Below are 27,920 nucleotides of genomic sequence, written 5' to 3' on the forward strand. Positions count from 1 at the left end.
AAAAGTTCCCCAGATACTCGCTCTGGAGAAGACAGAATGTGTTTTAATGATTCCATAGCCCAAAGGACAACCTCCTGGAGCCTGGGCGAGGATGGCGGGGCCGTCATACAAAGTAGGCAGCCAGGGCTGACATCTTGTCCTTTGGCCGCCTGGCACTGGGCTTTCCCGCAGGCCGCCGGCCCCGCGCCCGCCCCCGGCCCTGCCTCCTCCCTGGACCACCTCGGTGCATGGGGTGGCAGGAGGCCGCGTGCTTCAGCTCCACCAGCTCCTGGAAGACGGGGTCACAGAAGACGCAGCCTGTGTGCTGCGTCTCGTCACCTGGGAGTGGGGACTTGGCCTTGTTGAAGTCCACATCGAGCAGGGCAGCCTCACAGGAGCTGCAAGTCTCAGGGGACACCCGCACACGGTGGGCGTTCTCGAAGCAGTGCGCCACCACATTGCACTTGTTACAGGCCATCTTCCACTTGGGGCCTGAGGTGGGGTCCAGCACCAGCACCCCACTCTCACACTCCACACACTGGCCGATGCCTAGCATGCTCAGGGAGTGCTGGCAGGTGGGGTGCGTGCACTCATTGCAGCCCATGCCTGGTGGGGAGAGGGCAGCCCGTGAGGCACACCTCCCGCCTGCCCCATGCTGCAGCCCCCACCTCACCCCCAGGGCCTCTCTCAGATCTTCAGTCAAGGGTCCCTCATCCCAGCAGAAAGTGCTCCTCTCGGCCTTGTGCACATCAGCCTTTGGCTCCGGAGCCCCCCCATTCTCTGCTTATCTGAAACCTCCTCACTCTTTGAGGCATCCCCTCCCCGGCTCACATCATTCCCAGAAGGCCTACTTGGCGGCCTCCAGCCAAGTCCATCTACCCTTTGCTTTGCTTCCATAGCTTGTTACAGGCAGCTCTGAGTGGCCCTCATTCCAGTGGGCTACATGGAGCCACGATGGAAGTTGCTGGAGGGCGGGGATGGGCCTCAGTGCCCCTGGAGCCCAAATGCAGACTGTGCCTGCCCCAGGGGAGAAGCTTGAGTCAGAGACCCTCAAGGTCTCCCCAGGACCCCTGAGAATGTGGGTGAATGCCTCTCTTGCTGCATCTCATTTCTGTTTGTAGAATGGGGTGATGACACCCCAGGGGCTGTGTGGGGTGTAAAGGAGAGAGCACCGCCGAGGGTGCGCACTCTGGGCCCTGGGCCCCCTTCAGACTCTCGGCTCAGTCTCTCAGCCCCACCTGGACACACTCTCCTTTCTCCAGTACTAAGCACAAGGACGGAGAATGGTGGTGGACGCTGATTGAGGGCTCACGCCACCTGCTGCATCCTCTCACTCACCCCAGCATAGGAGGGGGCACAGCACGCCTTCTGCCCAGATTCCCGGTGACCTGACTTAGTCACCTGCCCAATGATGATTGGACAGAGAGCGGCAGACAGGCCGGCTGACACCTGAACAGTGCCCACATATATCCTGCGTCTATCTTAGCACTAGTAGCACAGGAAGGGCCCGGGGAGGGATCCCCTCAGAGTCCGGTGTGGTGTCAGGCAGGGGCTAGTGTTGCATAGAGACCACCGATACCCAAGGGGAAGAGGGCAGCCCAGCTTGGGAGGCAGCAGCGGAAGCCCCGGGAGGAGGTGCTCACCTTTCTTCATGTCCCGGAAGGGCGGGTGGTTGTAGCAATAGGGGCACAGCGGGTAGCTCTTGCCCCGAGAGCCCGATGACCACAGGACCAGCTCAAAGTCATCCAGCGGGCACCGGAGCTCCTTGTAGAGCTTGATGGTGCCATTCTGGGGGAGGGTGTAGGTCTCATCACAGTGGGAGCAGTGCAGGCGGCTTGGTTTGGCCTGCAGCAATGCCAGGGGAGAGGCACAGGGTTGCTGGCGCCACCGGACTCTCCTGCCCACCCTCATTCTCCCCATAATACAGTAACATGTACTACATAACATGTAATATGTAATATGCAAGTCCTATGAAATACATACATGTAACATGTAACACATCATGCATACTAATACATGAGTGTACATGTGTGTAATACAGCATACTACATAATGTATAATATGTAGTACATCATACTTAATCCATGTATAGAATATGTAACATGTAATACACAATATATAATACATCGCCAGGCAAGGACCTCTCAGTTAGGAATCCTGGCCACGAGTCTCAGGACACTTGCTCCACGTCTGAAGAAAGGCAGTTCTAAAATCCTGGCATGTATGTTAACACCCGTGAAAGCAAGGAACGTGTTGTTAGGAAACAATGGACAACATGTGCGTAAGTGGCCTAACAGCTTATGTGTTCCTGGGGTCATGGGGACACTAGGTGTTTGTTGGCAAGGCTGTTTAGGCTTCTCAGTCATTCTTACGACAGCTGGAACAAAGAGTATGACTGAGGATAAGGCAGAAGCCCAGAGAGGTGACATGACTGGCCTGAGTCTGTGCACAAGGGCGCTGCAGACCAGAAGGTCACAGTCCTTCACCCTCACCTACCTGGATGTACTTCATGAAACGGTGGCATTTCCCGCAGCGGGAGAGGGGCTTGCCTGTGGCTGCCAGGGGTGAAAAGGACACCTCCATCAACTCATCCATGCCTGAAAGCAAGGAGCGCAGGAGAGTCATATCCTCCTGGCCTGCGCAGCCCACCTCCCTAACAAGCGGATGGTGTAACAGGCAGAGCTGGAGGGGTCGCTACCATAGGAGGTAGAGGACCTGTGAGTGAACACATCGCCCGCCCTGAGGGTGGTGGGGCTTCCAAGTCAGTCACGGGACAGGCAGAACTGCAGAGTGTGGTGTTAATACACTGGCTCTTTAACCCTGACACTGGCCTAGTGGTGGCCCATCATCAGCCTATCCTCCCACTGGAACCCAAATCTGGGGGCTGGTTCACATGGGGGCCCCTGGCACCCCGAGTGGTGGTGGCCGTGACCTAGGGGCAGGGGAGAGGCAGACCTTACCAGCGATGGAGTCAACGAAGTAATGGAACTTCCTCTTGAAGATGTCCAGGGTGTGGCCCAGGACCTGGCGGTAGTCGGCCTTGCCCTGGGCAATCAGGTTCAGCTGCTTCTCCACGGCGCTGCGGATGGTGGGGAGCACTAGCTCTGCGTCTGCAGGTCGGGGGATGCCGCTGTGAGCACTCACACCCGAGGGCCCATGGTTGCCATGGCAGCCCCAGCCAGAATTGGAAGGCACCAGGCTGGCTCCCACCCCCCAAGCCTTTCCTAACTGTCCACCTGGAAATCCTGTGTGGAGTCGCCAGGGACATCTGTCTCTAGGGCTGAGTCACAGATGTGCTCCTGGCAGTCCTCCCGCCATGTCTATGCTCCTCGGGACCTTGAGGGGACAGAGCCAACAGCACAGCCAATAGGGAGGACCCAGGCTGGGAGCTGGTCTGTGGGGAAGAGCCCTTGCCTCCCCTCTCCGATGCTTTGCACTTGTCTGTTCATGACCCACCAGGCCGCGCCTCTGCTGGGGCAGGTCCTGCAGTTGCTGGTGCAGCACCTTTACAGCGGGGGCTGGTGCTCACTGCATGGCCCGCGGGAGGCACCCGCCAGGGAGCACGGGCCAGCCAGACTCACCGATCTTGTAGTAGCCGTGCACCAGGACAATGCCCAAGTTGGTGGGCTTGAGCCGGCGCCCGCTCTCCACGACTACGTAGTTGCGCTGGCAGATGTTGTTGATGTGCACAGGGATGCTGGCATCTGTCCCTGCAACGCACAGCAAGGCCCTGGGGTCCCTCGGCCTGCCCGACACTCCCCACCTGTCACAGGCCCCTGCTTCTCTGCCTGTCTCGTGCTGATCCCAGCCAGCACTGTGCCAGGGACACCACGTGCTGTTCACACACCATCTTGTAAACGCGAGGACAGCGCTCCCAGTGCCAGGTACTTCCTCCCACTCGACAGAGGCTCAGAGAGTTTAAACAACTGCCAAGGTCACAGTTCGTTCTACCTGCCCCTCACATACGGCGTGACCTCCTTGGCCTCTTCTGTCTCCATCCTGTGGCACCCACCCCATTCCGGAGCCAGCGCCCCAGCCCCCTGAACATGGAGGAGCTCACTGCCAAATTGTCCTCTCTAAATCCTGCCCTGTTTTGACTATTCCCTGGTGATCAGTCCCCAGGGCAGGTTCCCTGTTCCAGGACACACCTTCCTGAGGTACTTTAAGGTCACCTGGCATTGGCAGATGCTGCCATGACTGTTTCCCTGTGCTAAGAAGCCTCCTTAGCTGGTGCTCGGAGGCTCAGGAGCCGTGAGGTCCCACGTTCCCAGGATGAGGCCGGGACCAGGATGTGAACCCTGTGCTGGGCTGAGTGGCGCTGTGCCTGCTGCTGCTTGTATCTGCCAGGCCCCTGGGGCTCGGGAGGGCTCCAGGCACGCTCCCCGTTGCACTGTCACCAATCTGAGGGGCTCTTGCCACGCCCATTTACATAGTCCTGGAGGCCCCAGTCGACAGGGCTGCTGCCCCCAAATGTTGTTTCATTTAGGTTACAAGAGTCCTGTTTACTGCTGCAAAGTCAATTTGGCCATGGGGTCTGGGTTGCCAGCTAGTGCATGGTTGTCAGAAGCCACGGCTGTGCCATCAACAGGAAGGGGCAAAAGAGACAGGGGGAGCAAGGTCCGCACTGCACAGCAGGCTGAGGACTGCCAGGGAAGGACCCACCGCAGGCCTCCAGGCTCCTAGAAGCAGGCACAGCTCTCCTGTGGAGGCCACTGCTGTCACCAGGGCCCCAGACTCTGGTGAGCTGCTGTCTGGCAGTCACCTGTAGGACTGTCAGGGAATGGAACTAAGCCCAGGTACAGTGGCCTAGACTGCCCTACAGTCTCCAGAGCCTATCGACTGGGAGGGGGCTGGTCAGCCAGGGCAGCATAGCAGGGACCAGGCAGTGCCCACCCGAGGGAGCAGTGCCGGGGGAGAAGGCCCCAGGAGGGAGGCTGGCCCAAGTGTGTGAGCAGCCGGCTCACAGCCCCTAGGCCCAGGACTGGGCAAAACCGGCTCGCCTGTGAGGCTGTGTATCAGTGACTACACTTATGAGCCGGCAAACGGCCCTGGGCTGCCCATTCCTACTTGGGAGGATTCTGGGTATGTGAAGGAGCCTTGCCCTGGTCGGGCTCTCTGCTCCCCTCAGGGAAGCGGTGCCTGTGAATTTGGTTTCCCTGTCGTCTGATTCCAGGACAATCCCAGGTTGGCTGTGTGTAGACTCAGGAGGATTCTGATCTGACTTTTGTGTTTTTCCTGTAAATGAACCATTTGGCATCCTGGGTGCAGTGCCCATGAGGGCACATCTCGGCTTTTCCAGGCAAGGCCAGGTCCTGACATGGACTCCTTGGCCACGCGCTGCCCACTGCCACCCTGTCCAGCTCCGCTGGCCACACCCTGGGCCCCAGTCATCAGGTGCTGGGCACGGAGGGGTCACCAGTCAGCTCTGGATGCCCTGCCCCCCCGGCCCCAGTCTTGGGATGGGAACCCTCGGGCCTGGGTCCTGGGCAGGCAGGTGGGCAGGCGGGTGGGCACACCTACCGATGCCATGCTTCTCCATGAGCGTGATGAGCTCAGCCTCCGTCAGGTAGTCAGGCGGATTTGTCTGCTTCTCTAGCAACTTCACCTCGCCCACGGGGAAGGTGTCGCCCTTCTGGCAAGTGGGCAGGCTCTCCTCGAGGGGCACGCTCTGCCAGGGCATGATCTCTGTGAAGCCTGGAGAGACAGAGCGCTACCTGAGACCCTGGTCCCATGGGGAACATTCCGTCTATCTGTGGAGGTGAGGAGAGGAGCAAAGCTGGGTACCACATTTTACCTGGTGAGATGACGGTCTTCCCTGTGCAGGTGAAGTGCTCAGGCCCGATCCTGAAGGAAATGGTGCTCTGGAGGTACTTGCAGTCGTAGCTAACGGTGGCGATGAAATGCCGGGTGATGTACTCGTAGAGCCGCCACGCCTCGCTCCCTGCAGCAGGCAGAGATGTGATCACCGGGGACTCAGCTCTAAGGACCCCCGGTATTCCTGCTCAAGCAGCAGGGCCACAGGATGCCCTGGCCAGCCTGCTCCAAAGCCCGAGAGGGTTGGAAACGCACAGCAAGCAAGTCTCTTGCACCCTGGTGGTTCCTTCACAGCCTCGGCTCCCACCTCCTGCCCCGTTTCAGGTGCCTGGCTTGTCCTTGTCTAGTGATATGCCACCATCACTTCAAACTGGGACTGTGCACAAGCAACTCCTGTCTCCACCTGCATGGTTCTCCCTTCCTCTGCCTCCTCCCAGCACGCAGCCACCAGCATCACCTTGGCTAGGTGGGAAGTAGGAGGTGGGTGCCATGATTGAGTCTGTCACTCTCTATCCCTGTCTCATCCCATTCTTTCTGTCCACGGCCACCTGCCCACTCTCCTCACCCTCCTGCCTAGCTTTCTCTTGTACAGGGCCTCCCACGAGCAGCTGCCTGCACCCTGCCCTAAGGCACATCATCACACACCTGCCATCACCACTTCACTCCTATGGTAAGGGAGCACAACTTTCAGGTAACCTCCTTTGCCACAGCCAGCGGTAGTTCTGGGCAGAAGGGAGTCCTCACATTGTCAACAGGGCCTGACACCATGCAAAGGTGCCACATCACTGCAGCTTCTCACCCTTCCCTCCCAGGAAGCTTCAAGAGTGTGTGTGTGTGAAAATGTGAGTGGGAGAATGGTAGGGGGAGCACCCGATACCTAATTCAGCCTCTGTGGCAGACCTCATGGGAGTGATGGGGGGATGGTCGCCAGCATCGTGACCTTTCCGAGGGCGGTTGATACCTTCCGCTAACAACTGCTTCACCTGAGGAAGAGAAGACAAAACAGAGTAGGAGTCTGGGTTTGGCTGGTTCCCATCCAGAGGGAGCTGCTGCTGGTCCTGGATTTGGCCAGTGTCTGAGCTGGGTCCCAAGGCCTTGGCAACAGGTTGGGGGGTGGGGAGTTAGGGCCCAGCTCTGCTCACCGTGTCAGCCCAGTAGGGGTGATTGGCCTGCTGCCGCAGAGGGCCCTTCAGGTCAAAGTTCTCGGGGTAGTGGGTGGTCTCGGTCCGCGGGTAGCTGATGTAGCCCTGTGTGTAGAGCCGCTCGGCAGTCTGCATGGCATGCTGTGGCCCCATGCCTGCAAGAGACAAGAGGCTAGGCGGCCCCGAATGCCAGGGATGGCCAGGGGCCTGCCCACAGTGTGGTCACTCAGGCTCACCCAAAGGTGGATGGGGCCTCCTGGCGGGAGGGTGAGGGTGACTCTGAGCAGGCACGGCCCGAAGAGGAGCTTCTGGCCAGGTGCTTGTGCCCACACAGACTTATCCAAGGCTGAGGTCCTCAAACTATGAGGGTGGGCCCAAGATAGGGAAGCTCCCTTTATAGTGTCACCCTCACGACACTGGTTGCTGTATTGACTAAACGTGGCCTTCAGAGTGCCTGCCTCTCCCCCTCTGGCATGAAGCCATAACCATGCCTCACGGTCTGCTGACAACCCGCTGTGATAGCAGAGTTAGCACATGCCCTCCACTCTGAGCCCCCTAGGTGTTTCTGTCCTCACAGCACTCTAGGGCCCCTAAGGGAGGACTCGTCCTCCTGCTTCTCCTTGATCAGCAGAGCCTGGCACTTGGCTACTGGTCACTCAATGTCACTGTCACGCTCCAAAGATCCCTGGAGATGATGCTCCGAGAGAACATTGCCCATGATTTTCTGAGGCCACCAAGTGGCCACCAATGCCTGGAGGCTAATAGGTGTCAGAGACTGCCAACTTTGCAGCCTAACCCCCTTCTTGCTACTGTGGAATCAGGCGTGGAGAGGCCACGTCACACCTGTCCCGGGCAGGAGAGATGGGCCTTGAGCTCTCCCTGCACCAGGGAAGCTGCTCCGGGATGCTAACACCAGGATGTTCCTCCCGGGTAGGGCGAGCATTTCCATTGCTACTGGCAGGATGTGCTGTGTCAGTCATTTAATCCTTACAACAACCCAGAGAGATGGGTACTGCGATCCCCCTCTTTTCTCGTGAGGAAACAAGGCTCCAAGATAAGGAAGGAAGGAAGGGGCTGAGCTGGGATCTGAAGCAGAGTTTAGTTCTGGAGTTGAACTCCATAGTTTAATGCCTCTGAGGGGACTCCACTAAGCCAGGGACATGAGGGGGCCTGCCTTGCAAGTGGGCCCGGCCAATAGCCTTCCACGTGCTCAGTCCTGGCAGGTGCTGCTCAGACCTTTAGTAATACGAAATGGTCTGCACTTTCCCCACATAAAGTCAAAGCTGTTGAGCATTAACCAACAATCCTATGAAATGGAATCCTCTCTCCTGTTCATTTTTACTTGTTTCCTCTCTGGAATTTAAGAGAAATAAAATCTGCATGAGGCTCAGATTCCCTCTAAGCCTCAGGCAACACTGCACAGAGAGGGGGTGCTGGCACAGGTGAGCACAGAGGGAGAGTGTTGGCACAGTGAGCATGGGGGTGCTGAGAAAGAAGAGCATGGGAGGGGGTGCATGGCATAGGTGGGCACGGGGGTGGTGCTGGAAGAGGTGAGCATGGAAGCGGGTGTGCGGCACAGGTGAGCATGCAGGGAGAGTACTGGAAGAGGTAAGAATGTTGGGACTGCCCTGCACCCCTAGATGCTGTGCTGGGGCTGAGCGCGGTTGCTGCATGCCTGCCCTAGAGAGAAATGCCCCTCATACCCAGAGAGGAGCTGGCCACACGCAGCATCTCCACGGTGTTCAGGGCCAGGGGCCTCTGCTTGGCCTTCTCTTTCTTGCTGGTGGCCTCCACCTAGAAGACAGAACAGATTCAGTGATTTGGGGGTGGAACATGGGGTTCGGGGTGGGGGGAGGCACCATAAGAGAGAAAATCAGGATGTGTGGGCAAAGGGTCTACTTTCATTCATTTGGTCTCCCTGCTTCTCAAATTCACTCTTTACAGTGGTCTCAAGACTTGAACGAATATTTATTGAGGCCCAGGAAGGGAAAAAGAAAGAAAACAATTTTCTAGGGAAAGAGAAAAACTGGAGGAATGGGGAAGTCAGGAGAAGGGGTTACAAATTCAAAATCCAACAGGAGCCAGCGTCCCAGGGATGGCAGGTGGGGTCAGGTGGACCCCGGAGTGTAGGCTGTCCCTGCAGCAGCTGCTTGCCCCTCACTGCACCTGAGTGCTGCCATCAGGGTCTGCTAGTATCATTACATCTTCTGATTTGTCAAGAGAAGCTGGAAATCGGGATTTTTATGTGAAATCTCATAATTTTTAAATGTTGGTAACTATTTTAAAACTTGTAAACACCATATAGTTTAAATAAAACACTATTGAGCGACCTCTTTTAACCTCTAAACTGAACAGTTTTCAGAAGAGATGGCTCCATTTTACACGTGGCAGAAGCAGCCTAAACAAGTCAACTCCAATGCCTTGTCCCTGCCAATCCCATGTAGACCTGGCCATGGCAGGGCCTTCTGAATTCCAGACAGACAAAGGTGGGGTGAACACTGAGGCCAAACTGTGTACGTGCAGCCATGGAAACTGGGATCCCTAGTGTGAGAGCTGAAGATAGCAGTGATGGTGTCTCAGCAGGAACAGACCAAAGACAAAAGCATGAAGCGATTTTAGAAAAAATTCTGGAAACCTGAGTCAACTGCACAGGTGGGCAAGAGGGCACCCAAGGAAGGCTTGAAAAGGAAAAGAGAAGGTGTCTCAGTGGCTCTAGTAGCTGTCACAGCTGCAGGGCATTTGCTGCGATGGCCTGGGACCTGCCCCCACATGGGGCATCCAGCTCCTTGCCAGGCAGTATCACTTTCTTCCTAATGGCCGAGCAGCAAGTCTTTCCAAGTCATAAAACCCTAAGTAAGAAATACGGCACCACAAAGGCCATGAAAGTCGACTGAAGTTTGGATCCCAGACCCATCTGTGCTAGCTGGGTGACTGGGCAGGTTCATGCATGGGGTCCTGTAGAAAGGGGAGCATGGAAGGGGCCTGGCAGGTCACAGGAGTGGGATGGCGCCGGGGACAGAGCAGGTATGCAGCACACCGCAGTGTGGTGGTGGGCAGAACTATCTCAGTAGTATCTGCATGAGTAGCTATTCTTCTTTCCAAAACATGTCTGTGTTTCAGAAAGGGGGAGAAAGCTATGACCCTAAGTCAAAAGCTATTCCTCTAGCAAGAGGCTTCCCAAACCTAGTCCCACCCATGCAAAAGTGACAGATCGTGGGTGCAGCAGGCCCACCTGGGCTTCCTTCTCTAGCTTGGTCATGTTTAAGAACATCTGTGCAATCTCCCGGTCGAACACTCGCACTCGGTCCCAGTCCAAAAGGAGAGATCTGTCTTTATCGACATTAACCTGTGGGAAGAAGGACACAAGGAGAACATGGAAGGAAAAGTACCCAGGTAAGCCCACTGATAAGGATGAGAACTGGGGCGGATGAGGCTGGTCCTTGTCTGGGAGCTCTAAAGTCTTACAGCTGTATGTGTGCAGGTGTGTGCACATAGCAGAGGCACAGATATGCACCCCTCTCCAAGGGAAGACTGCTCTGACAGCGGCCTCGCCGAGACCAGGCAGATGGTCTCACAAGGGGAGCCCAAAGCCGAGGCTGATGTGTCCTTAAGGAGCATCAGAACTTCCACCTCTCATGCCCACCCTGCCCACTACCTAAGCCATGGCCAGCACTGGGTATGGCCCCATCCAGAGGCTTCACGCTCCATGTCAACCGCAGCAACTCTACATTGTTCTAAATCTTACGAGAAGCTTCCATGGAGACTTTTATTTGGAGAAGGTATTACAAGACCTTACAAAGCTTGAAAGTCAGCCCTTGGATGTGACCATGGCAGCTGATGGCCCTGAGGGGTAACCTCACCCCACACTACAAAAGCTGAGTTCCTTCCCGTTTATCCAAATTCAATGCAACCAGGTCGAGCCTCATCCTGCCTCTCCATGAAGGCTGGGGTTCCTTCCCTGGACACCCTGCACACCCCGCTCTGGCCTCCCTCATCTGCACTGCTGTCCACACTTATGCCCTCGGCCTAAAGGGCCTGCAGGACTATGCTGATGAGAAACTCTCAGAATCCACAGCCAAACCTGGGAAGACCCAGCGGGAACAGAGGAGGGAAAGCAAACCTTGGCCTGCAGCACCCAGTAGGTCTCTGGTTTGAAGGACTGGATTTTGTCATGTCTCTCCACGCAGAATCCCAGGGTGGGGGTTTGACACGGCCCAAAGGAGATGAGGGAGCTGTCTAAATCGCCGTATTTGCCCTGGAAGTACTTAGTCTGAAACCTACAAGGAGTGGGGTGGGGGCAGGAGGAGAGAAGGATATTTCGGTCATGCATTTGCTCAAGACCCATCATTAACCGCCCCTGGGAGCCCAGAACAGGCTAGCTGGTGGGTGCAGAGAGGTGCCCAGGCGGACGCGCTCAGCACAGAGGTCAGGGAGGGTGTGTGCCCGTGACAGAGAAAGCTTTCTGAGAGCAGAGGTTCCGTCCATCCTGGGCCAGGAAGCACTTCCATTGTATTCCATCCCCTCCGCCCTCTCCTTGAGACCCACAATGTGGACAAACACAGTTTTTCAAGTGGTGGCTTGTGTGGTCTGTTCTAGCCGAATAGATGGGTTTTCAAAATATTGACAATTGCAGGGTGCAGATCAGGCCCAGGGGCCATGGATGGGGGCCAGCAAGGGCAGGGGCTCTGGCCAGAGGGACGGCGGCCAGCACCTGGTGAAGGCGCAGCCGATGCGCAGGTCCAGCTCCTGCCGGGCGTCCACCGAGAGCGCCTCATCCTGGTCGGGCTCGCCCAGGCGGGCCATGGCGTTGCAGATGTCTGTGTCTGTGATGGAGCTGAACTTAGCCCGGAACACTGTCTTCTCACCGCCGTGTGCGGGCGTCATGACGGGCAGCACAGCGTCCAGGACCTGGGGGGGCGCCGGCTGTGACCCACCGCAAGGTGACGCACCGCAAGGTGTCTGCCTCCACTCCACACCCCAGCCAGAGGCCTGACCCCTCTCCAGCGCTGAGCCTCCCGGCGGTGTGTGCGATGCTCTCCACGCTTGCAAGACCCTCCTCTGTCTCCCTCCCCTTCCAGAAGCCTCAGTCTTTCCACGTACTTTTGCCACATGGCTTCAAATCCCCCCTTCTCACTACCGTCCTGCAGGTCGCCACCTTCTCTCTTATCTTCTGCTCCCATCCCCACCAAACCAGGAAATGACACTGCCACGGACACAAGGCACTGAGTCCCCACATCCCCCCCACTGGACCCACTTCCCCTTCTTCAAGAGAAGCGGGAGGGGTAGAACGTCTAAGAGACCGGAAAAAAAGACGGGAAAAGAATGAAGAGGAAAAGGCAAAGGGCAGCAGTGAGAAGGTCACGGGTGACCCCCACTCTAGGGGGCTTGGGCAGCTCTGGGCTAAAACACAACGGGCGTCCTGGAGCCAGACTCACTAAGAAGGCCGTGCAGTGGGAGGGGAGTCACGCTGGAGCCTGGCCATGCAGCTTCTTTACAGGGAAGAAGTGGCTTCGTTTCTGAAGGGAGAAAGCCCTGTGAGCTGCCACTGCTCTTCACCCCCAGCAGCAAAGGCCCCCTAGGGAGGAACAGCTCTGCAGGGAAGGGGACAGGAGAGGGTTGTCTAGGAAGAGATGGTGTGATTAAGTTAGCTGAGGGTGCTGTGCTGGAGTGGGGTACCCCGTGTTCCCTCCTGCGCTAGAAGCATTTCCTGAGCCCTGAGGTGTGCCAGGCCCTGGTAAGAGCTAGGGGTGCAGAGGCAGGAGGGTGACCTGTACAGAGTCACAGCCTGAGGGGCACAAGGTGATACCTGTGCTAGTGCACCACGGCTGAGGCAGCCGTGGGTGGGCATCCTGGGTGGGGAGAGGGCATGTGAAGGCGGGAGAGGCGAAGAATGAGGCATGCGAAAGGAGAGAGGAAGAGTGCCAGGTATCAACGGCATCAATCTAAGGTGCCTGAAAGGTGCTGAGTGGGCTGGGACGCTGAACAGCAACCCTGTCCTCGAGATAGCCCCATTCTGAAACCTGACTCCATCTAGCAAATTCTGCCCTCTTTACCTTTGCTCACACAGTGTGCCCCCAGCAGGTGAAGTAACACTCCATCACCTTTAGCAGAGTATAGTACAGTGTCTAGAGAATTTCCAAAACAAAGGAGAACAAAAGGCATTTGGAGCCAGTGTAGCTGATTCCCTCCTTTGGCCCCAGGAATGGTGGGGCAGGTGGTGGGAAGGCGGGAAGTGGGGGCCACGTGGGGCCCAGCCTCACCTCGAAGCAGATGTTCTCCCCTTCCTTGTCGCAGTCCAGCCACAGCACGACATAGTCACAGCCTCTGCCTTCCACCTGCCACACCACACACAGGGACTAGCACCTGTCACAACGCCTCCCAAGTGCCCACCCATGGCCTCCCACCTAGCTCCCAAGCAGACCCGCCCCTCCCCCAGCTGTTTAGGAAAGTGGGGGTGGGTGGGTGGGCACAGGCGGGCAGAAGAGCTAGCTAGTTAGACTGGCTTAGCCACTCAGAAAGGAATTTAGTTCAGGACTGTTGTTTTGTGGAGCAAAAAATGTTAAAAATGCAGTAAGATCTTAACCCCCAAAATGGCACAGAAAAAGGACTGAAATGAAATAACCCTAACCATTAATAGTGGTTTTCCCAGAATTCTAATTTTTTCTTCTTCCTACTTATGCATACATTCCAATTTTCCATAATGCGTGCGCATTTGTTTCAAAATGAGAAAAACCACCCCCACCACCAAACAATTTTAAAAGCAGAATTCGGGTGGCCCACTGTGTAGTGAGGAGAGGAGCAAGCCTGAAAGATGCCTCATGGGATAGCAGGGGCCACTCACAGAAAGGACTGTGAGGCCAGCTTACGGCTGCGCAAATACCTCCTTGCGCAGGGGAGGGGCAGGGAGCCAGGGGAAAGGCCGCGCTGCGTGCCTGCGCGCTACACACCTGCAGGAACTTCACCATGTTCAACTTGGGGTTAGCTTCCTTCTTCTCTGTCGGCGCTTGGCTGAACAGCTCTGCAGGGTCCACCTTGTCCCATTTGTTGTACTTTCCTAGAAACCACAGGCACAGTGACGTCTGAATCACACTTCAGAGCCTGGCCTCCAAGATCATCAAAACCCCAGGAAGACAGTGGTTTCACAAATGGGGAGAACGATTGGCCCAGGGTTACCCCGACAGTGGAGGCAGAGCCTGCCTTCAGCAGTTTTCCCCTCCCGGCTGCTGAGCTGACATCACACCTCAGCCACCCATGGGAGCTACCACTGGGCAGGGCGGCTGCTCCCGCCTCACTTCCAGGATGGTTCCTGCAGCTGGAAGCACCACTCCTGGGCCGGCTCACTTTGTCAAGCACTGAACCATGTCACTCATGCCTTCATCTTCTCTTCTAGCCTGGATTCTGTAACCCTCTGCCCCCACCCAGCACTTGACCGGGCACATGACAGGTGCTCAGCTGATGCCCCTGGAGAATCAATCTCTTTGGGCCTCATGCCGGGTACATCTACTTACTTCTCTACTCGGGGCTCAGTGCTCATATGTTCAATGCTCTGGCTTTCTTTTAGGCCCCATTTCTTGCAGCCTGGGAGAATGTGTCAGATAGAGCCAAGTTCAAATCCTGGCTCCCCACCTGCCGGCTGGTGGTAAAGCTCAGGGTCTGAATGCTCAGCCACACAACTGACTTGGTGTCACTGCTGTCACTGAGTAGCAAGTAGTACTGAGGCTTTGCTGTGTGCCTGGTCCTGTGCTAAGCACTCTCCCTTCACTGTCACACTGTGTCCACAGACAGTCCTGGGAAGTAGAGGGCACTGTCATAAGACCCATTTCACACAGGAGGAGCAGAAATTCATGGAGGTTCAGTGACTGTCCCAGGCCCAGCCTGTGAGCTGGAGGAGTGTGGGTCAGAGCCAGGGCTGGATTCCTAACAACCACACGGCCCTGCACCTCGCCCCCGGGCATCACCAATGCTGGCCATCCCAAGGGGATGAATACCAATAACAAAAGGATGACAATGGCAGCCACTGAGTGACCACTGGACAACAGTGACACAGAAGGAGCAGAAGCCTTCTCCCAAACGCCTGCTCAGGCCAGGCCCCCCTGAAGTGAACACCACCATTTCCAGTCTACAGAGGTGCATAGGGCATGCAGTGACTAAGGGTGCCACTGGAATGGGGACCCATAGGTGCTGAGCTCTAAAGCCTGAGTTCTAGGTGCCTCACCCAGAGACCTTAGGTCATCTTTTCACAATCTGCTGGCCTCAGGACTCATGGGTTCTGAACTTCTCTGCCCAGAGCCTTCTTCTGGCTCCAACTGGACCCTGGGCAGCCCTGTGCAGGGTTCCCTCAGCGGGATAGAGGGTGGGCGGGGGGGGGGCTCACCCAGAAAGTCCAGGGTCATCACATGACCACAGACGGAGGTCATCTTGAAGCGGACTGGCTGGCCCGCGAAGGTTCCGGTGTACTCGTGCACTGAGCAGGTTCCATTCAGCCCTTTGTGTGAGGACATGCTCCCTGCGGAGAAGCACAGGGATGCCTGCTTCAGCAAGCTGCAGCCGCTGCAGAGGCCCGGGCCCCCAGCACTGCCTCTCGGAGGGCCAGAGTCCCCCTACCCCAGAGCAGTCAGTGATAACGTTCCTCACGCCACTGCAGCGAACTACTAGGTGCTGAGAGGTCTCACAGTTCTCAGGGAAAACACCATCAGTAACCAATGAGCACAGGTGCTTGCCACCCAGCCTCGGCTTGGCTGGGTGCCAGGAGCGCCCTCCTCTGAACTCGCAAGGGAAGACACTCTCGGGCTCATTCTCTGCATTTCCGTGTTCACGCTTTCAAGTTCTGCTTTGCTTCTCTCAAGCTTTACTCAGAGGTCCCCAGGGCCCTCTCAGTTATTGAATTCCATGGTGTCTTCTCATGCTCCCCACTAACACCCCCTCAGCCAAACTTTCTTGGCCTCTGGGTATGGGGCATTCTGGGGTCTCCCCTCCCCTTTGGGCCACGACTTCTCATCCCACTGTCTCAGGGTCTCCTTCTCCCTTGGCCACGGGACCACGGAGTGGGGGGCAAGGTGGACGTCTGCCATTCCTGGTGTCCCAGGAGGGCCATAGCCAAGGCTCAGCCTAGTGGCTGCTCTGGCGTAACACAGGCTTGGGAGCTATGGCAGGTTCAGGGCAGTGGCGAGGGTCCCGTGGCACGGCCTCGTCAGACTGAGACCGGGATGGGGTCCTGGCTGTGTCTTCCTCCTTCCAGGGGGTTCCCTTTCCGTGTAAGTTACCGGGGCTGGTTTCTGTTGCTTGTGACCAACAACCCCGACCAACATTGGCCTGTCCGCATCTGCCACTATGCTTGTGTCTTTTGGGAGCCCCAGCCCTGGCTATGGCAGTGACCGCGCCCTGCAGTGACCAATACTGAGGTGTTTCATGAACACCTGTTGTCCTGAACCAAGTCTACTCCAGCGGGCTTCGGAATGAGAAAGAAACAATGTGTAACATTGGAACGACCATGCTTACAGATCAAAGCCAGAGAGACGCCAAGTTGGTGTTTCCCTACCTCGAGAAAGGATTTTGGCAATGGACTGGGCCAAAGACGGCTTTTCTGCAACCATGAGCACAGTCTTCATCTTGTCTTAAAGCTTGAAGGGCCCTTGGCCCTTCAGGCTCCAGTTTCAGGAAAGAGCAATGAAGTTTAGGAACGGCTCTTCTGTAGCTCAACACTACTGTCAATGCTGACTCCTAAAGAGAAGAAAAGACACGCAGGAAATAGCAATGCTTCCAATGAAACCTATGCCACTTGTTAACAAGGAAACTCACTTAAAAAACAAAACAAAACAGGGGCAGCCGGATGGCTCAGTTGGTTAGAGTGCCAGCTCTCATCAACAAGCCTGCCGGTTCAATTCCCGCTTGGGATGGTGGGCTGCGCCCCCTGCAACTAAAGATTGAAAATGGCAACTGGACTTGGAGCTGAGCTATGCCCTCCACAACGAGATTGAAGGACAACGACTTGACTTGGAGCTCATGGGCCCTGGAGAAACACTGTTCCCAAATATTCCCCAATAAAAAACAAACAAACAAAACAAAATAAAAAACCCTAGGCAAGTAAAAGAAAAGTTAGGGAAACTCGAAGACATCTGACAAACAACTGCCCAGGAAACTGATCTGGCTCAGAGATGACATTGGGAATTTGGCATCACTTGGGAGAAGCTGCGGTGACCCCGTGACCTCAGTTCAATTTTGTCCCCAAATCCATGTTAGGAATACGTTGGGGCCTTTGGACGTAGGCCGATGGGCCAGGGCAAGGAGGATGCCTGGCCTTCCGCCCATGCTGCAGTTCTGTGTACTCCACAGGTGACACCTCTACCTGGGTTGAGCCCTAGGATGCTTTCAAAATGTAGGTGCCCAGGCCAGGCTCCCCCAGTCCTACTGACCCACAACCGGACCTGAGACCAACTGGTCAGAGGCTCCAGCCCCCAGCAGAGCCCCTGAGGCCCTTCACAACAGGTTCCAATCTATCTTGCCACTTGCTCTCCCCCACCTTTTGTTTTCCAGGCTGTGCTCTGGCCAATTAAATTAGACACCATTATCTAAAGAAAAAAACCGTATTTTCAAGGTTCTGTTCTTTTTGCTTGAAATATTCCTCCAAGCCCGGAGCACGGTGCTCAACTGTCCGAAGGCCCAGCTCAAGTGTTGACTCTTCCTTAAGGAGCTCTCCCAACACCCATTGGCAGGATGAATCATTTCCTCCTGTCCCGGTACCTTACACCCGCTGCGCGTCATGCCACAGTTAGTTACTGCCTCCTCTCCCCGCACACACGAGGGGCTTGCTGTCTGAGTCACTGTTGGCAATTGCAACAGCTAATTCTGTCTTGATACAGGACATTTAATACCTGCTGGCCGAGTAAAAGACATACAAATCCTTTCCGTGTTTTTAATCATTGTAAATCTCACAATGACATTGATAAATATAACACTGTATATAAAAAAAGACTGGTATTGAGATAACTGGGCAATCTTCTAGGAAGAAAAATAAAGTTAGGCTTACTTTATAATTTCCACCAAAACAGACTCCAGATCTAGCTAAGATTTAAGTAACAATAAAAAAAAAAATGAAACTAGAAAACATGAACTTTGGTATGAAAAAAAGAAAAACTAAGTATTTTGAAACTCAGAAGCACACCCTTCACGTTTAAAAGCATTTGGTTTCCTTTTCTGTGAACTGTCAATTCATACTTTTTACCCATTTTTTTGTCAACTGGGTTGCTGTTTTCTTTTTTAGGAGTTGTTTGCATGAGGAAATTAGCCCTTTGTGATATGATGTCCAACAAGACCCATCAAAGCAAATCAGAGCTAGAATGAGCTTGTGCTTATCTCACCAGCAAAGACGGCAGGTGTGAGCACATGCGTGGGTGAGAGTGTGGGGACAGGCAAACAAACGTAGGTGATGGAAGTTCAGCCAGAGCAACCTCTACATGGAGTGATTTGACGATCTCTCTCAAACTATAAGTACACATCCCTAGCAACTGCACTTCCAGGAATGAATTCAATTATCCGACAGGTATTTCCTGAGCACCTGCAACGTGCTCGGCCCAGGCCTGGGTGCAGGGAACCCAGCACTGGGCAACCCCAGGCCTGTCGTCTGGGATGTACACCTAATGTGCCACATGAGGCAAACCAGTGCAGGGCAGGGAGGTACAAGGTGGGAGTGAGACATGCTGTGTCTGGGAGAAGAGTCCAGCAGAAGGACCAGGGCAGGGTCAAGGGCCAGCCAGGAGCCTGGGGGTGCTGAGATGAAGCAGGTGTGAAGAATGCAGGCCTCCGGCTTGGGCTGTGGGTTTGCTCTGAGGGCGCTAGGAGGCAGGGCAGGAGCAGGATGATATGACTGTTAAAGGGACCCCTCTGGCTGCCCAGCAGAAGGGAGTGACCGGGGTCTGAGGGGCAGCAGCGGAGGTAGCGAGGGGAATTCGGAGTTTGGGCAGATTCTGAAGGCAGAGCCGACAGGACTGAGAAGGGGGAAAGCGAGGCAAGTCAAGAATGTCAAGGCTTTGGCTTAGGCAACTAAAGCATGGGATTCCCATTTGCTGAGATAACAATTATCGAGGAAGGAGAGGTTCCGGCTGGGGAGACAGGAGCCATGTTTCAGGCGTGTTGAGTGTGAGCTGCCCGTTAGACAGCGGAGGCGGGGGTGGCAGCGGTGGCATGTGCAGCGAGTGCAGTGGGAAAGGAGCCCAGACAGGGGTAAGGGGATGTGGTGAGTCAGGAGAGGCGGGTCCTGAAAGCCAAGAGTAAAGGCAATTCAGGGGGAGCCATTGCTCTGTCAACGGCTACCAGCAGGCTTGGCAAGGGGACAGCTGAGACCTGACCACAAGTCTGGCAATTTGAAGGTCCCTGGTGACCTTGATGGGTGTTGTTTGATACAGTGACAGAGGCGAAGCCTGAGTGGAGTGAACTAAAGAAAGTCTGGGGGAAGGCGAGGGGAACAGTGCACTGTTTCATTTCATTTAAGATGCAAGATAAGCCAGCACGTTTGTACGTGGATGAGACTGGTCTAGTAGAGAGAAAAGAGAAGGTGCAGGTGAGCAAGGGCTGCTCTCGGATGTGAGCATGGAGAGGAGAGGTGGTGGCGCTGGGACAGGCTGACAGCAGGGGAGAGTTGGATTTAGCAGGGATGGATCTGCCAGGCGAGTATGAGGGAGAGGGGACATGGGGAGGGTCCACATAGAGTGTGCTCTAGAGGGTCCTGCAACTGGGAGTCAATGGGAGCAAGGTCGGAAGGCAAGGAGCTTGATGGGGCTCAGGCAGTGGTGTGGGGCCTGATGGGGGTGGGCAAGGTCATAGTGGGAGAGGTCATGGAAGCAAGATCAGGCACTGGCAAGATTGTCATGTGGACACCAATTCCCCAAGAGGCAGGACATGGAGGCACCTGTGATGAAACACACCGCTGGGGAATTCTCTGCAGCATTAGTATTCATAATAGAAAATTAGAAACAATCTAGTGTAGGTCCACAGGGAATTGTTAACTAAAAGTATGGTGTATCTGTACCGTGGAGCACCAGGCGGCAGCGAGAAAGGATGCATCTGCTGAGCAAATAATACGGATCAGGTCACGGAGAAATGACATGAAGAAAGTTGGGCACGTTATGGTGTATACAGAGTGCTGCCATCTGTGGGGACACACACATTTCAGAAAACAAATGGTCAAAGCATTCGCTTGGGGACAGGGTTGGGGCTGGGAGGTCTTCCTGCTCCCCACATTGCCTCCTGCACCTTTTATATTTAGAGCTGTGGACAAACGTGATTGGTCAAAAGAACTGACTACGGATTCAAAACGAAAGACAAAATAAAATAAAACCAGAAAAATAAAGAAGGGATGGAAAGGGCAGCCTTCAGAAAGGATGCCAAGGAAATCATCTTCTCTGCAGGGGCTTCTGTCACTCTGCACACTGTCCAGGGGAAGTGGCCCAGGGTCTGCCTTGGGCTGCCAACCCCATCCCTTGCCGCAAGATACTAGACGACCTCAGTGAAATCAGCATTCTTTATGAGAAAGCTGCCCTGAGTAAAACATTAGTTTGCTTTTTCCCTCAAAATAAGTTCTTGGATGCTCCTCCTAAATAAACCACCACCTCAGAAACAGAAAGCTGAGCACTCCTGAAATGACAGCCCGGGCGGCCTGCAGAGGCGCTGCCTGACCCAACGATCACCCAGGCTGCACCGCCCACTGCCCTGCTGTGCGCCCCCACTCCCATCCTCCCACCTCCTTCCTTCCTGTGTGTCCATGGTTGTTCCTGTCCTCAGGCCTCCACCTAGGTCACTTTCCCCCAAATTCTACTGGCTCTGACTCCCCCACCCCTCTCCCTGAAAACCATGCCTGGCATCACTGCTGTGTCTCCCCACCCGTCGCCCCGCCCAATGGATGGCATCTACTTTTGTTGTATATGTGACACCCAGCAGCACTGAACGCTTGCTGAATGAATGAATGAACAACTAAGACTGTCCTTATGTGGCCTCTGCTCTCCATCCTGGGGAAGTTTCAGTTCTACCAAAGTCAGAGACCCAAAAGTGAGGCTTCAAGGCAACCCAGAGGCTCCCCCTTCCCCACCCAGAGAAGCCAGAGGTCAGAGGGGGAAACTGGCAGCAAAGGGAGATTGCTGTGAGAGAGCTTCTGACTTTCCCATCCCTTCCAGATCTGTTAAAAGGTTCTATCCTAAAACACTTCCTCAGGTTTTTCTCACTTCTGTGTCACAAGGGTAGCCAGCAGTTATAGTGTAGTGACGACATGCTAGGCATTGGCAGTCCTGCCAGTCTCCTCGTTTGGGGGTGCACAACTGTCCTGCCCCACATTTGGAACTGTGGGGCCAGGGAGACCCGAGCTCAAGTGGCAGGACTTGAATACAAACCCGGGCCTGTTTGTTCTACAAACCATGCACTAAGCCTTCATCCTGTGCTGCCTCTGTGAGCACCCTGCACGGGGCAGCGGCCCTGCTTTACATCCCTGGAGCACTTACCACTATACCTGATAGTCTCCATCTACTTACTTGTTTGTTTTGTCTTACACTTCTTAGAATTTAAATAAGCTCCAGGAGAAGAGGGGTTTTATTTACTCTAATGGCAAGTAGTAGAGCATGAGCAAATACTGATTGAATGAATGACTGAAAATATGAGTAATTCAACCTGCAAAGTGAATAAAAATACTCTTTTAGATGTCTAAAATTTAAAAACTGACTTGAAATCTGTAAGAGTGTTGTACACACTTCTCCTTCTCAATGTTTTTTTCCATGGTGTCGAAGTTTCTAGAAATCTTACATCTCCACTACTCCCCTTCATACCTATGGAGCCTAAGCACCTTTTCAGTAAATCATTAAGATTCTTCTCCAAAGATCCCTTTAGAGAGAAGCAATTTGTCCTAGCAATTTCAAAGGGACGGCCTCATTGATCCAGGACTAGGGACACAACTGGACAGTCACACAAAGGCCCATCAGCATTAGTCCCAATTTCAGATCACCTGTCCACCTGTCAGGCTTTGCAGATGCTAACTCACCTTCGATACGTGCCTCTCTTCAGCAGTCTGGCTCTCAAGAATCACAGGTTCTAACTCAACAGTTTATACCTCTGTATTGCATGAGTACTTTGTAATGTTCTGAGTATCACTGTTTTATTAGGGAAAAAATATCACTTCATTTAAGGACACGGAATCATGGAATCCTGGGGAAAGGGCCTTGGTTGATGACACCACTATCTCAAGGAGGAAAAACAAATTTAAGACTCAAAGAACGCATTTTCCAAAGGTAACCCAGGGAATTGGTTGAATCGAGGGGGAAACTCATGTTTCCTTCTTCCTGCTGGGTACATGTTTTTTGTTGTTTTGTTTTAATCTTCTGATTAATCTTAGGGTGTCCCTATTTTTTCCATTAAGGCACATCTCCAATTTCAAATGGAAGCCACTGAGAACAAAAGCTGAAGGCAACGGTTTGCAAACCTTATTTATATACCATCTTAATGCTTGTGCCTTACCAACATTATTATTCACTTAAGATTTGCTTTTTTAAAAAGTTTAAATATATATAAAAAGGGGAAATTTTAGCCTCATAGGCACTGAAAGCCTGTAATCAATGGCCAGAACAAGGTTCTTTCCGGTAACCTATGTGGTTTCTCAAGTTTGATCTTGTTGCCTGCCAAAGCTCTGAGACTGACGTTTGTCCTCTTATTTCAGAAAGGGAGATTAGCAAGTGCTAAGGGGGTGTTGCTAGCAAACACTCCAAATTGGGGACTGTAATTAGGAGGGCTGAAAGTGAAAAGGAGCAGCAGATTAGTCTGTTATTACCTTGTCAACTCTCCCAGCAATACCACAATGGTATGTGTCCTCTGGGACACACTGTACTAAAGTCTTTTCATGTCAGTGTCTTATGAACAGGTGGATTTAGCTTGGGAGTGGAGGCCTAGCAGTGGTCTGAACAGCATTTAGAGCCCTAGGATTTCCCACCTTAGTAACTTCATCAAATACCCATGGAGTCAGGAAAAGAGGGAAAGAAACAACCATTTCTTAAGCGCCTCCTCTGTACGAGGAATGCTGTAGCTATAAACACTAGTTAATCTCTCCATCACCCCTACAAGGCCTGCGTCGTAATTTTTTAAACTATGAGTAAATTGGAGCTCAGACTAGTATCAGATGACCTTTGCAAAGGCTCTAGGAACGCCAGGGCGCAATGGCTATCAAGTCCACGTTGGCCTGACTTTTGGTTCCCAAAGGTTGAGCGATAAGGAGGCAAGACAAAGCCACTTTTTTTTTTTTCATTTTTGAGAAATTACCGCCCTTGGATTCTAGTTAATTTGTTCACAAAAGTACCCTCCCTCATCTACATCAACAACTCAGAGAAACGCCTGGACACCCTCAAGACTCCCTGAGCTGGAGCCCAGGCAGTTGCGAGTGGAACCTACCTTGACCTGGAGCTTCGCCGACCTGAGCCCAATCCTGGCCCAACCGCTGCACGGCCTCCTTGAGCCTCAGTTTCCCTACCTGTGACAAGAGATTCGGACAACAGACCCCATCTCAAAGAACTGCGAGAAGGTTCGATGAAGAAGGGTATTAACTACAGCATCTGCTCTTTCCAGACAACTGGCTAAGCGCTGGCCTATCACCACCTCCCTGAACCACCACAAGGAGGGAAGAGGTAGCAAGAACGCAAAGAGCCAGTCCCGGGACCCTCGGAGCCCGGCCAGCATTCGGGACACATGCCCGAGAAAAGGGCTCCCTTCCCACGTCCCTGAGCCCTGCGCGCGGCACCCGCCGCCTGCCTCTCACCCGCAGCTCCGCCACGATTCCGGTTACGGGTCCGGCTCCCACAGCGGCCACAGGCAAACCCTACTTCCGGGTCCAGCAGCCGCTGGCGTCCCTGCGACTGCCTGCTCTCCGGCTCCCGCACGTCTCCCTCCACGGGTTCCGTGGCTTGCACGTTCCGGCAGCGCAGCCCCAAGTCGCTTTGCAAGCCGCAATCTGCAGGTAGGCCCCATTCTGCCCGCGGGGGAGGCAATATTGACAATGATCATTATAATGATTATGAAAAAACTGGATGATAAGCATGAAAATATATATGTTGTTAATCACTAAAATAATTAAAACTACAGATGTGTGTATAGCAGGCTTCTTTCAATGCTACAAACATTTGTGGAATGAATGAATGAACTGTGTAAATTATATCTGTAAGATGAATTGGAAAAATAAAATTACTTTTTGTGATAAAGCATTAGGGATATAGAAGTTTTAAATAATTTTTATGACCATATTTTAATATCTTTTACAAGCGTACACACATTTCCTTTGAGCCCTGCAGACACTCTTCCCAACTTGCCTTTATTGGAATACTAGCCCTGATAAATACTCTGGAAAAAGAAAAGTTCTATGGTCAAACTAAAGTTGGGCAATATCAAAAAATAAGAGTCACAGTGAGATTTCACTTTCAAAATAGAACTTCGGATTTCAAACCAACTCACTCACTCCTTGGCGGACTCTCCATCTCCAGCTTCATCTTCCTGATTGCTCAAACCCAGTGCTTTGAAGGCATCCAGGATTCCTCTCTCATTCATTATGTATCACTGTCTTCAAAATGTATTTGAGACCCAATCAATCGTCCCTGCCTCGGCTGCCACCACACTGATCCAAGCCCCGTCTACCCCCTGGCCTCCACCCTGCTGCCCTACGGTCGGTTCTCCACACAGCCCCCAGTTATAGCGGCCAGGGCTAAGGTTGGATCTGAGAGGTTCGACCAACGGTAAAAAGGCAACCCAATTGCTCATTTAATCCAGCTCGGGGGTTCGTTCTGAATGAAGAGCAGGAGAAAGAACCTGAAGCCTGGGCCCAGCAGGGGGCGCTGAGTGGTCATCTCTGGAGGCCTGAGAGTCTCAAGAGGGTTCCTGGCTCCGCTGGTGCTCTGTCCCAAGAGCCCAGCAGCTGAGCCCTCCATACAGACCTCCCTGGGAGCTGTCGGTCAGGCCCTCCTGTGGACCCTTAGGTTGACAAATGACCTAGATTCATAGAAACACCTCACTTACTGCACAGGTACCTGGCTGTGGTCGATGGGATACCCGAGAGAGCTCCTAGGTCTCTCTTCTCTCTGGTTGGTCATAGGCTGGACCGTGGTTTTGATAACACTGTTAACAGTTAACACTCACACAGTGCTTACTCCGTTCTAGGCACTTTTCTACTATTAACACATTTAATTCTCATCACAACACTAAGAATTAGATATTATTAATTACAACAATAATAATTATTATTATCCTTATTTGACACATAAGAAGACATGTGATAGATATAAATGGCAGAGCAGGGTTCCAAAACTAGGCAGCCTGATTCTAGAAGCCAAGTTCTTAACCACTGGCTGCAGGACTTCTCATTGCTTTCTCATTCTCTTTATCTTTCTAGGCTTCAGGGCCCAAGTTTGTGCCGACTCAGCCAGCCTCAGTGTTAGGTCTCTGGGAGACACAATCACCATATTCTGCACTTGAAGCAGCAGAAGCATCAAGTGTGCCCCAAACTGGTACAAGCATCTGCCAGTTCCCTAAAGTCCTCATCTACAAGAACAACGGTCAGTTCTCAGGGGTCCTGACTCAGTTCTCTGGCTCCAACTTGGTCAACACAGCCTTCCTGACCATTGCTGGGTTTCAGGCTGAGACAGGCTAGTTATTACTGTCACTCATGACACCACAGTTCAGCCTGCATAATTTAGAGTGCCAGACCCCAGAGGAAGTGAGACACATATCTCTTCTGGGTAAATTGTACTCTTTCTTATTACCAAGATGGTTTGTAAAACAATTCTGGCAATTTTGTGTTTCTTTTACTCACATGTTATATTTATATCAGCTCCCTGTGTATCTTTGCTTCATGGCTGACTATGCTGTATTGATAACAGTTCATCTGCGGCTTTTATACTTGGAAGTCAGTTTGGCTGGACCTAAAATCCCTGGCTCCCATTTTTTTCCCCTAGAATATTTTAAATATGTCACTCTAATGTTTTCTGATATAAAGTGTTGCTCTCAAAAAATGTGATAATCTGATTTTCTTTCCCTTGTAGGTGATTTTTTATTTTGGGCCTGGAGGCCCAAAGATATTTCTTTTGCTTTTAAGTTTAGTAGTTTTATTAGAATAAATCTTGGTGTTGGTCAGTGTGATCAACTTTCTCAGGTTCATAGTTTCCCTCTGAATACATAGCTTTTCAAAATTTTTTTTTTCTAATTTCAGGAAAGTTTTCTTGACTCTGTACATTTGTACTTGAATTTGTACTATTTTCTTGTTTTGGTTTTCCTTTTCAGGATCTCCTATTATATATGTGTTGACTTTTTTTTCTTTTTCTTTTTTTGCCTATCTTCTAAATTTGTAACTTTTTGTCAAATCTGTTTTGTCTGTCTGTTTATTTATTTTATATACGCAAAAGAAAAGAAAAAGGTTGAAAGACACGACCTGATATCAACTCTTCCTATAATGCAGTCATCAAACAGCATGGTGCTGGCATAAGAAGAAAGACAGAGATCAAGGAAATGTAATAGAGCTTCCACTGAAGGACGGGCATATACATTGTCGATTGATTGTTGAAAAACGCACCAAGGCAATTCAATAGGAGAAAAGAAAGTCTTTTCAATAAATGGTGCTTGAAACAAATAAGCCTCAACTTCCACCTCATACTCTTCTGGCTTCTACTGCTGTCCGTTACTTTGCCCATTGTATCTGTTTTGCCTATGCTCCCAAGAAACAAGGAAAGACAGTTCTTTAGGCTGCAGGCTCCTTAATGGAACTCAGACTTTATTTAGCTACAACCAAAAAATTATCGTTCTTTTCCTAGTTTCTTAGCAGCTGTTTTTCTTAAATCAAAATCATATACAACAGTGATTCTAAGCTAAGATTCCTTCAGGTGGTCAGAAAACAGCCAAAAATGTCAATCTTTTCTTCATTTCTAATGCACAATCCCATGGACAAAGAGAGAGAGAGAGAGAGAGAGAGAGAGAGAGAGAGAGAGAGAGAGAGAAAGTTGATGTAAAACTTATAAACAGTAAAGTACAGTTATCACAAATGTGCATTTGACGATTCCATTCATATGCGAATACCTACATTACCATCACTCAGATCAAGACAAGGAACATTTCCAACACCCAAGAAGGCATCCTAGTTGATGTCTCAGTCTTAAGGGTTGAATTTGCCCTGTGCTTGCCTCTCTCTCTCTCTCTCTCTCCCCCCCCCCGCCTCCTCAGTGGGCAGCGTTTGTAATACCGTCTCAAAAGCAGCAGAGGGCGCTGTGGGTATATTCCTGAGAGATACGAACGGTGTTGCAACTAGGACTCAGCTCCTGGCTCCCAGGGTGTGCAGTGCTCCCAGGAGCCAAAGCTGTCTTCCAGCTCCTGCCCAGGCCACCCTTCACGGCACCATCTTCCAAGCAAAGTTCAGGGAGGATCAGCACCGCGCCGAGGAGGGGAGCTGCTCTGCACTAAGAGAAACTGCCCTCTTCACTGGGGCAATAGGAGAGACTAGAGAATGCCCATCTCTAGCTGGGGGGTGAAGTTGGCTCAAGAGGGTTAGTATTAGTCTTTCAATGCTTAGAAAACTTAAGCGGGGGAAACCATTGAGACACGGGGTTTTCTCTGTGGGAAAATTAAAACTGAGAAATTCTGTTTCTTTACCAGATATTAGGACGTTTTAGGTTTTCTATGTATTCTGTCATTTTGGGACACTGTGTTTTTCAAGGAATTTGTCTATTTGTTTTAAGTCAAATTCATGGGCATAAATGCATTTAGATTATCCCTTTAAGTCCTTCCCTGCCCTGGCCTGAGTTTTTCTCCATCTTTTCCTATGTCCAACCCAACTCACCACTTCGTTTTGAGGTTGTCACTGGGTGTTTCTCTTTGAGGATGGTGCGGGTAGGGGGTAGGGCAGTGGTGGAGTCAGTGCCCAGGCCTGGGGGCGGGGGGGGGCGCTACCTGGGAAAGGAGGGGCTCAGTAGGGTTGTCCCAGGGGGTTCG

The 27,920-nt window shown here is 52.7% G+C and overlaps 1 protein-coding gene across 6 annotated transcripts; it reads right to left on the reverse strand.

Annotated features, from left to right (window-relative positions):
• TOP3B (DNA topoisomerase III beta) lies at positions 1 to 23,841 on the reverse strand. 6 transcript variants are annotated; one of them, XM_074321312.2, is made up of 20 exons: positions 23,716 to 23,840; positions 23,352 to 23,430; positions 19,960 to 19,994; positions 16,474 to 16,655; positions 15,310 to 15,441; positions 13,883 to 13,989; positions 13,196 to 13,270; positions 11,647 to 11,843; positions 11,056 to 11,212; positions 10,168 to 10,281; positions 8,639 to 8,729; positions 6,936 to 7,090; positions 6,671 to 6,776; positions 5,774 to 5,920; positions 5,500 to 5,673; positions 3,561 to 3,689; positions 2,940 to 3,089; positions 2,476 to 2,576; positions 1,623 to 1,824; positions 1 to 585 (listed from the first exon to the last, which is right to left on the reverse strand). In XM_074321312.2, exons 4-20 carry the CDS (start codon positions 16,541 to 16,543, stop codon positions 104 to 106), a joined length of 2,589 nt encoding a protein of 862 aa, XP_074177413.1. In that variant the 5' UTR covers positions 16,544 to 16,655; positions 19,960 to 19,994; positions 23,352 to 23,430; positions 23,716 to 23,840; the 3' UTR covers positions 1 to 103. The 6 variants fall into 6 exon arrangements, with proteins under 6 accessions (XP_074177413.1, XP_019565737.2, XP_019565736.2 ...); XM_019710178.3 differs by having other exon boundaries at positions 19,960 to 20,080; XM_019710177.3 differs by lacking the exon at positions 19,960 to 19,994.
• Positions 23,842 to 27,920: the final 4,079 nt, after the last annotated feature.

The sequence above is a fragment of the Rhinolophus sinicus genome, chromosome 9 (genome assembly GCF_057876585.1).
Source record: "Rhinolophus sinicus isolate RSI-liver-muscle chromosome 9, RSI-T2T, whole genome shotgun sequence".
Classification (NCBI taxonomy): Eukaryota; Metazoa; Chordata; class Mammalia; order Chiroptera; family Rhinolophidae; genus Rhinolophus; species Rhinolophus sinicus.

Bases quoted from the DNA above. Each gene is read 5' to 3' on its own strand.
- TOP3B (XM_019710179.3), bottom strand. From the start codon at position 16,543: ATGAAGACTGTGCTCATGGTTGCAGAAAAGCCGTCTTTGGCCCAGTCC. The intron at 15,442-16,473 runs GTAGGGAAACAC...GCTTCTCCGCAG, and splicing joins TGCCAAAATCCTTTCTCGAG to GGAGCATGTCCTCACACAAA. The intron at 2,577-2,939 runs GTAAGGTCTGCC...CCTTGCTTTCAG, and splicing joins CTTCGTTGACTCCATCGCTG to GCATGGATGAGTTGATGGAG.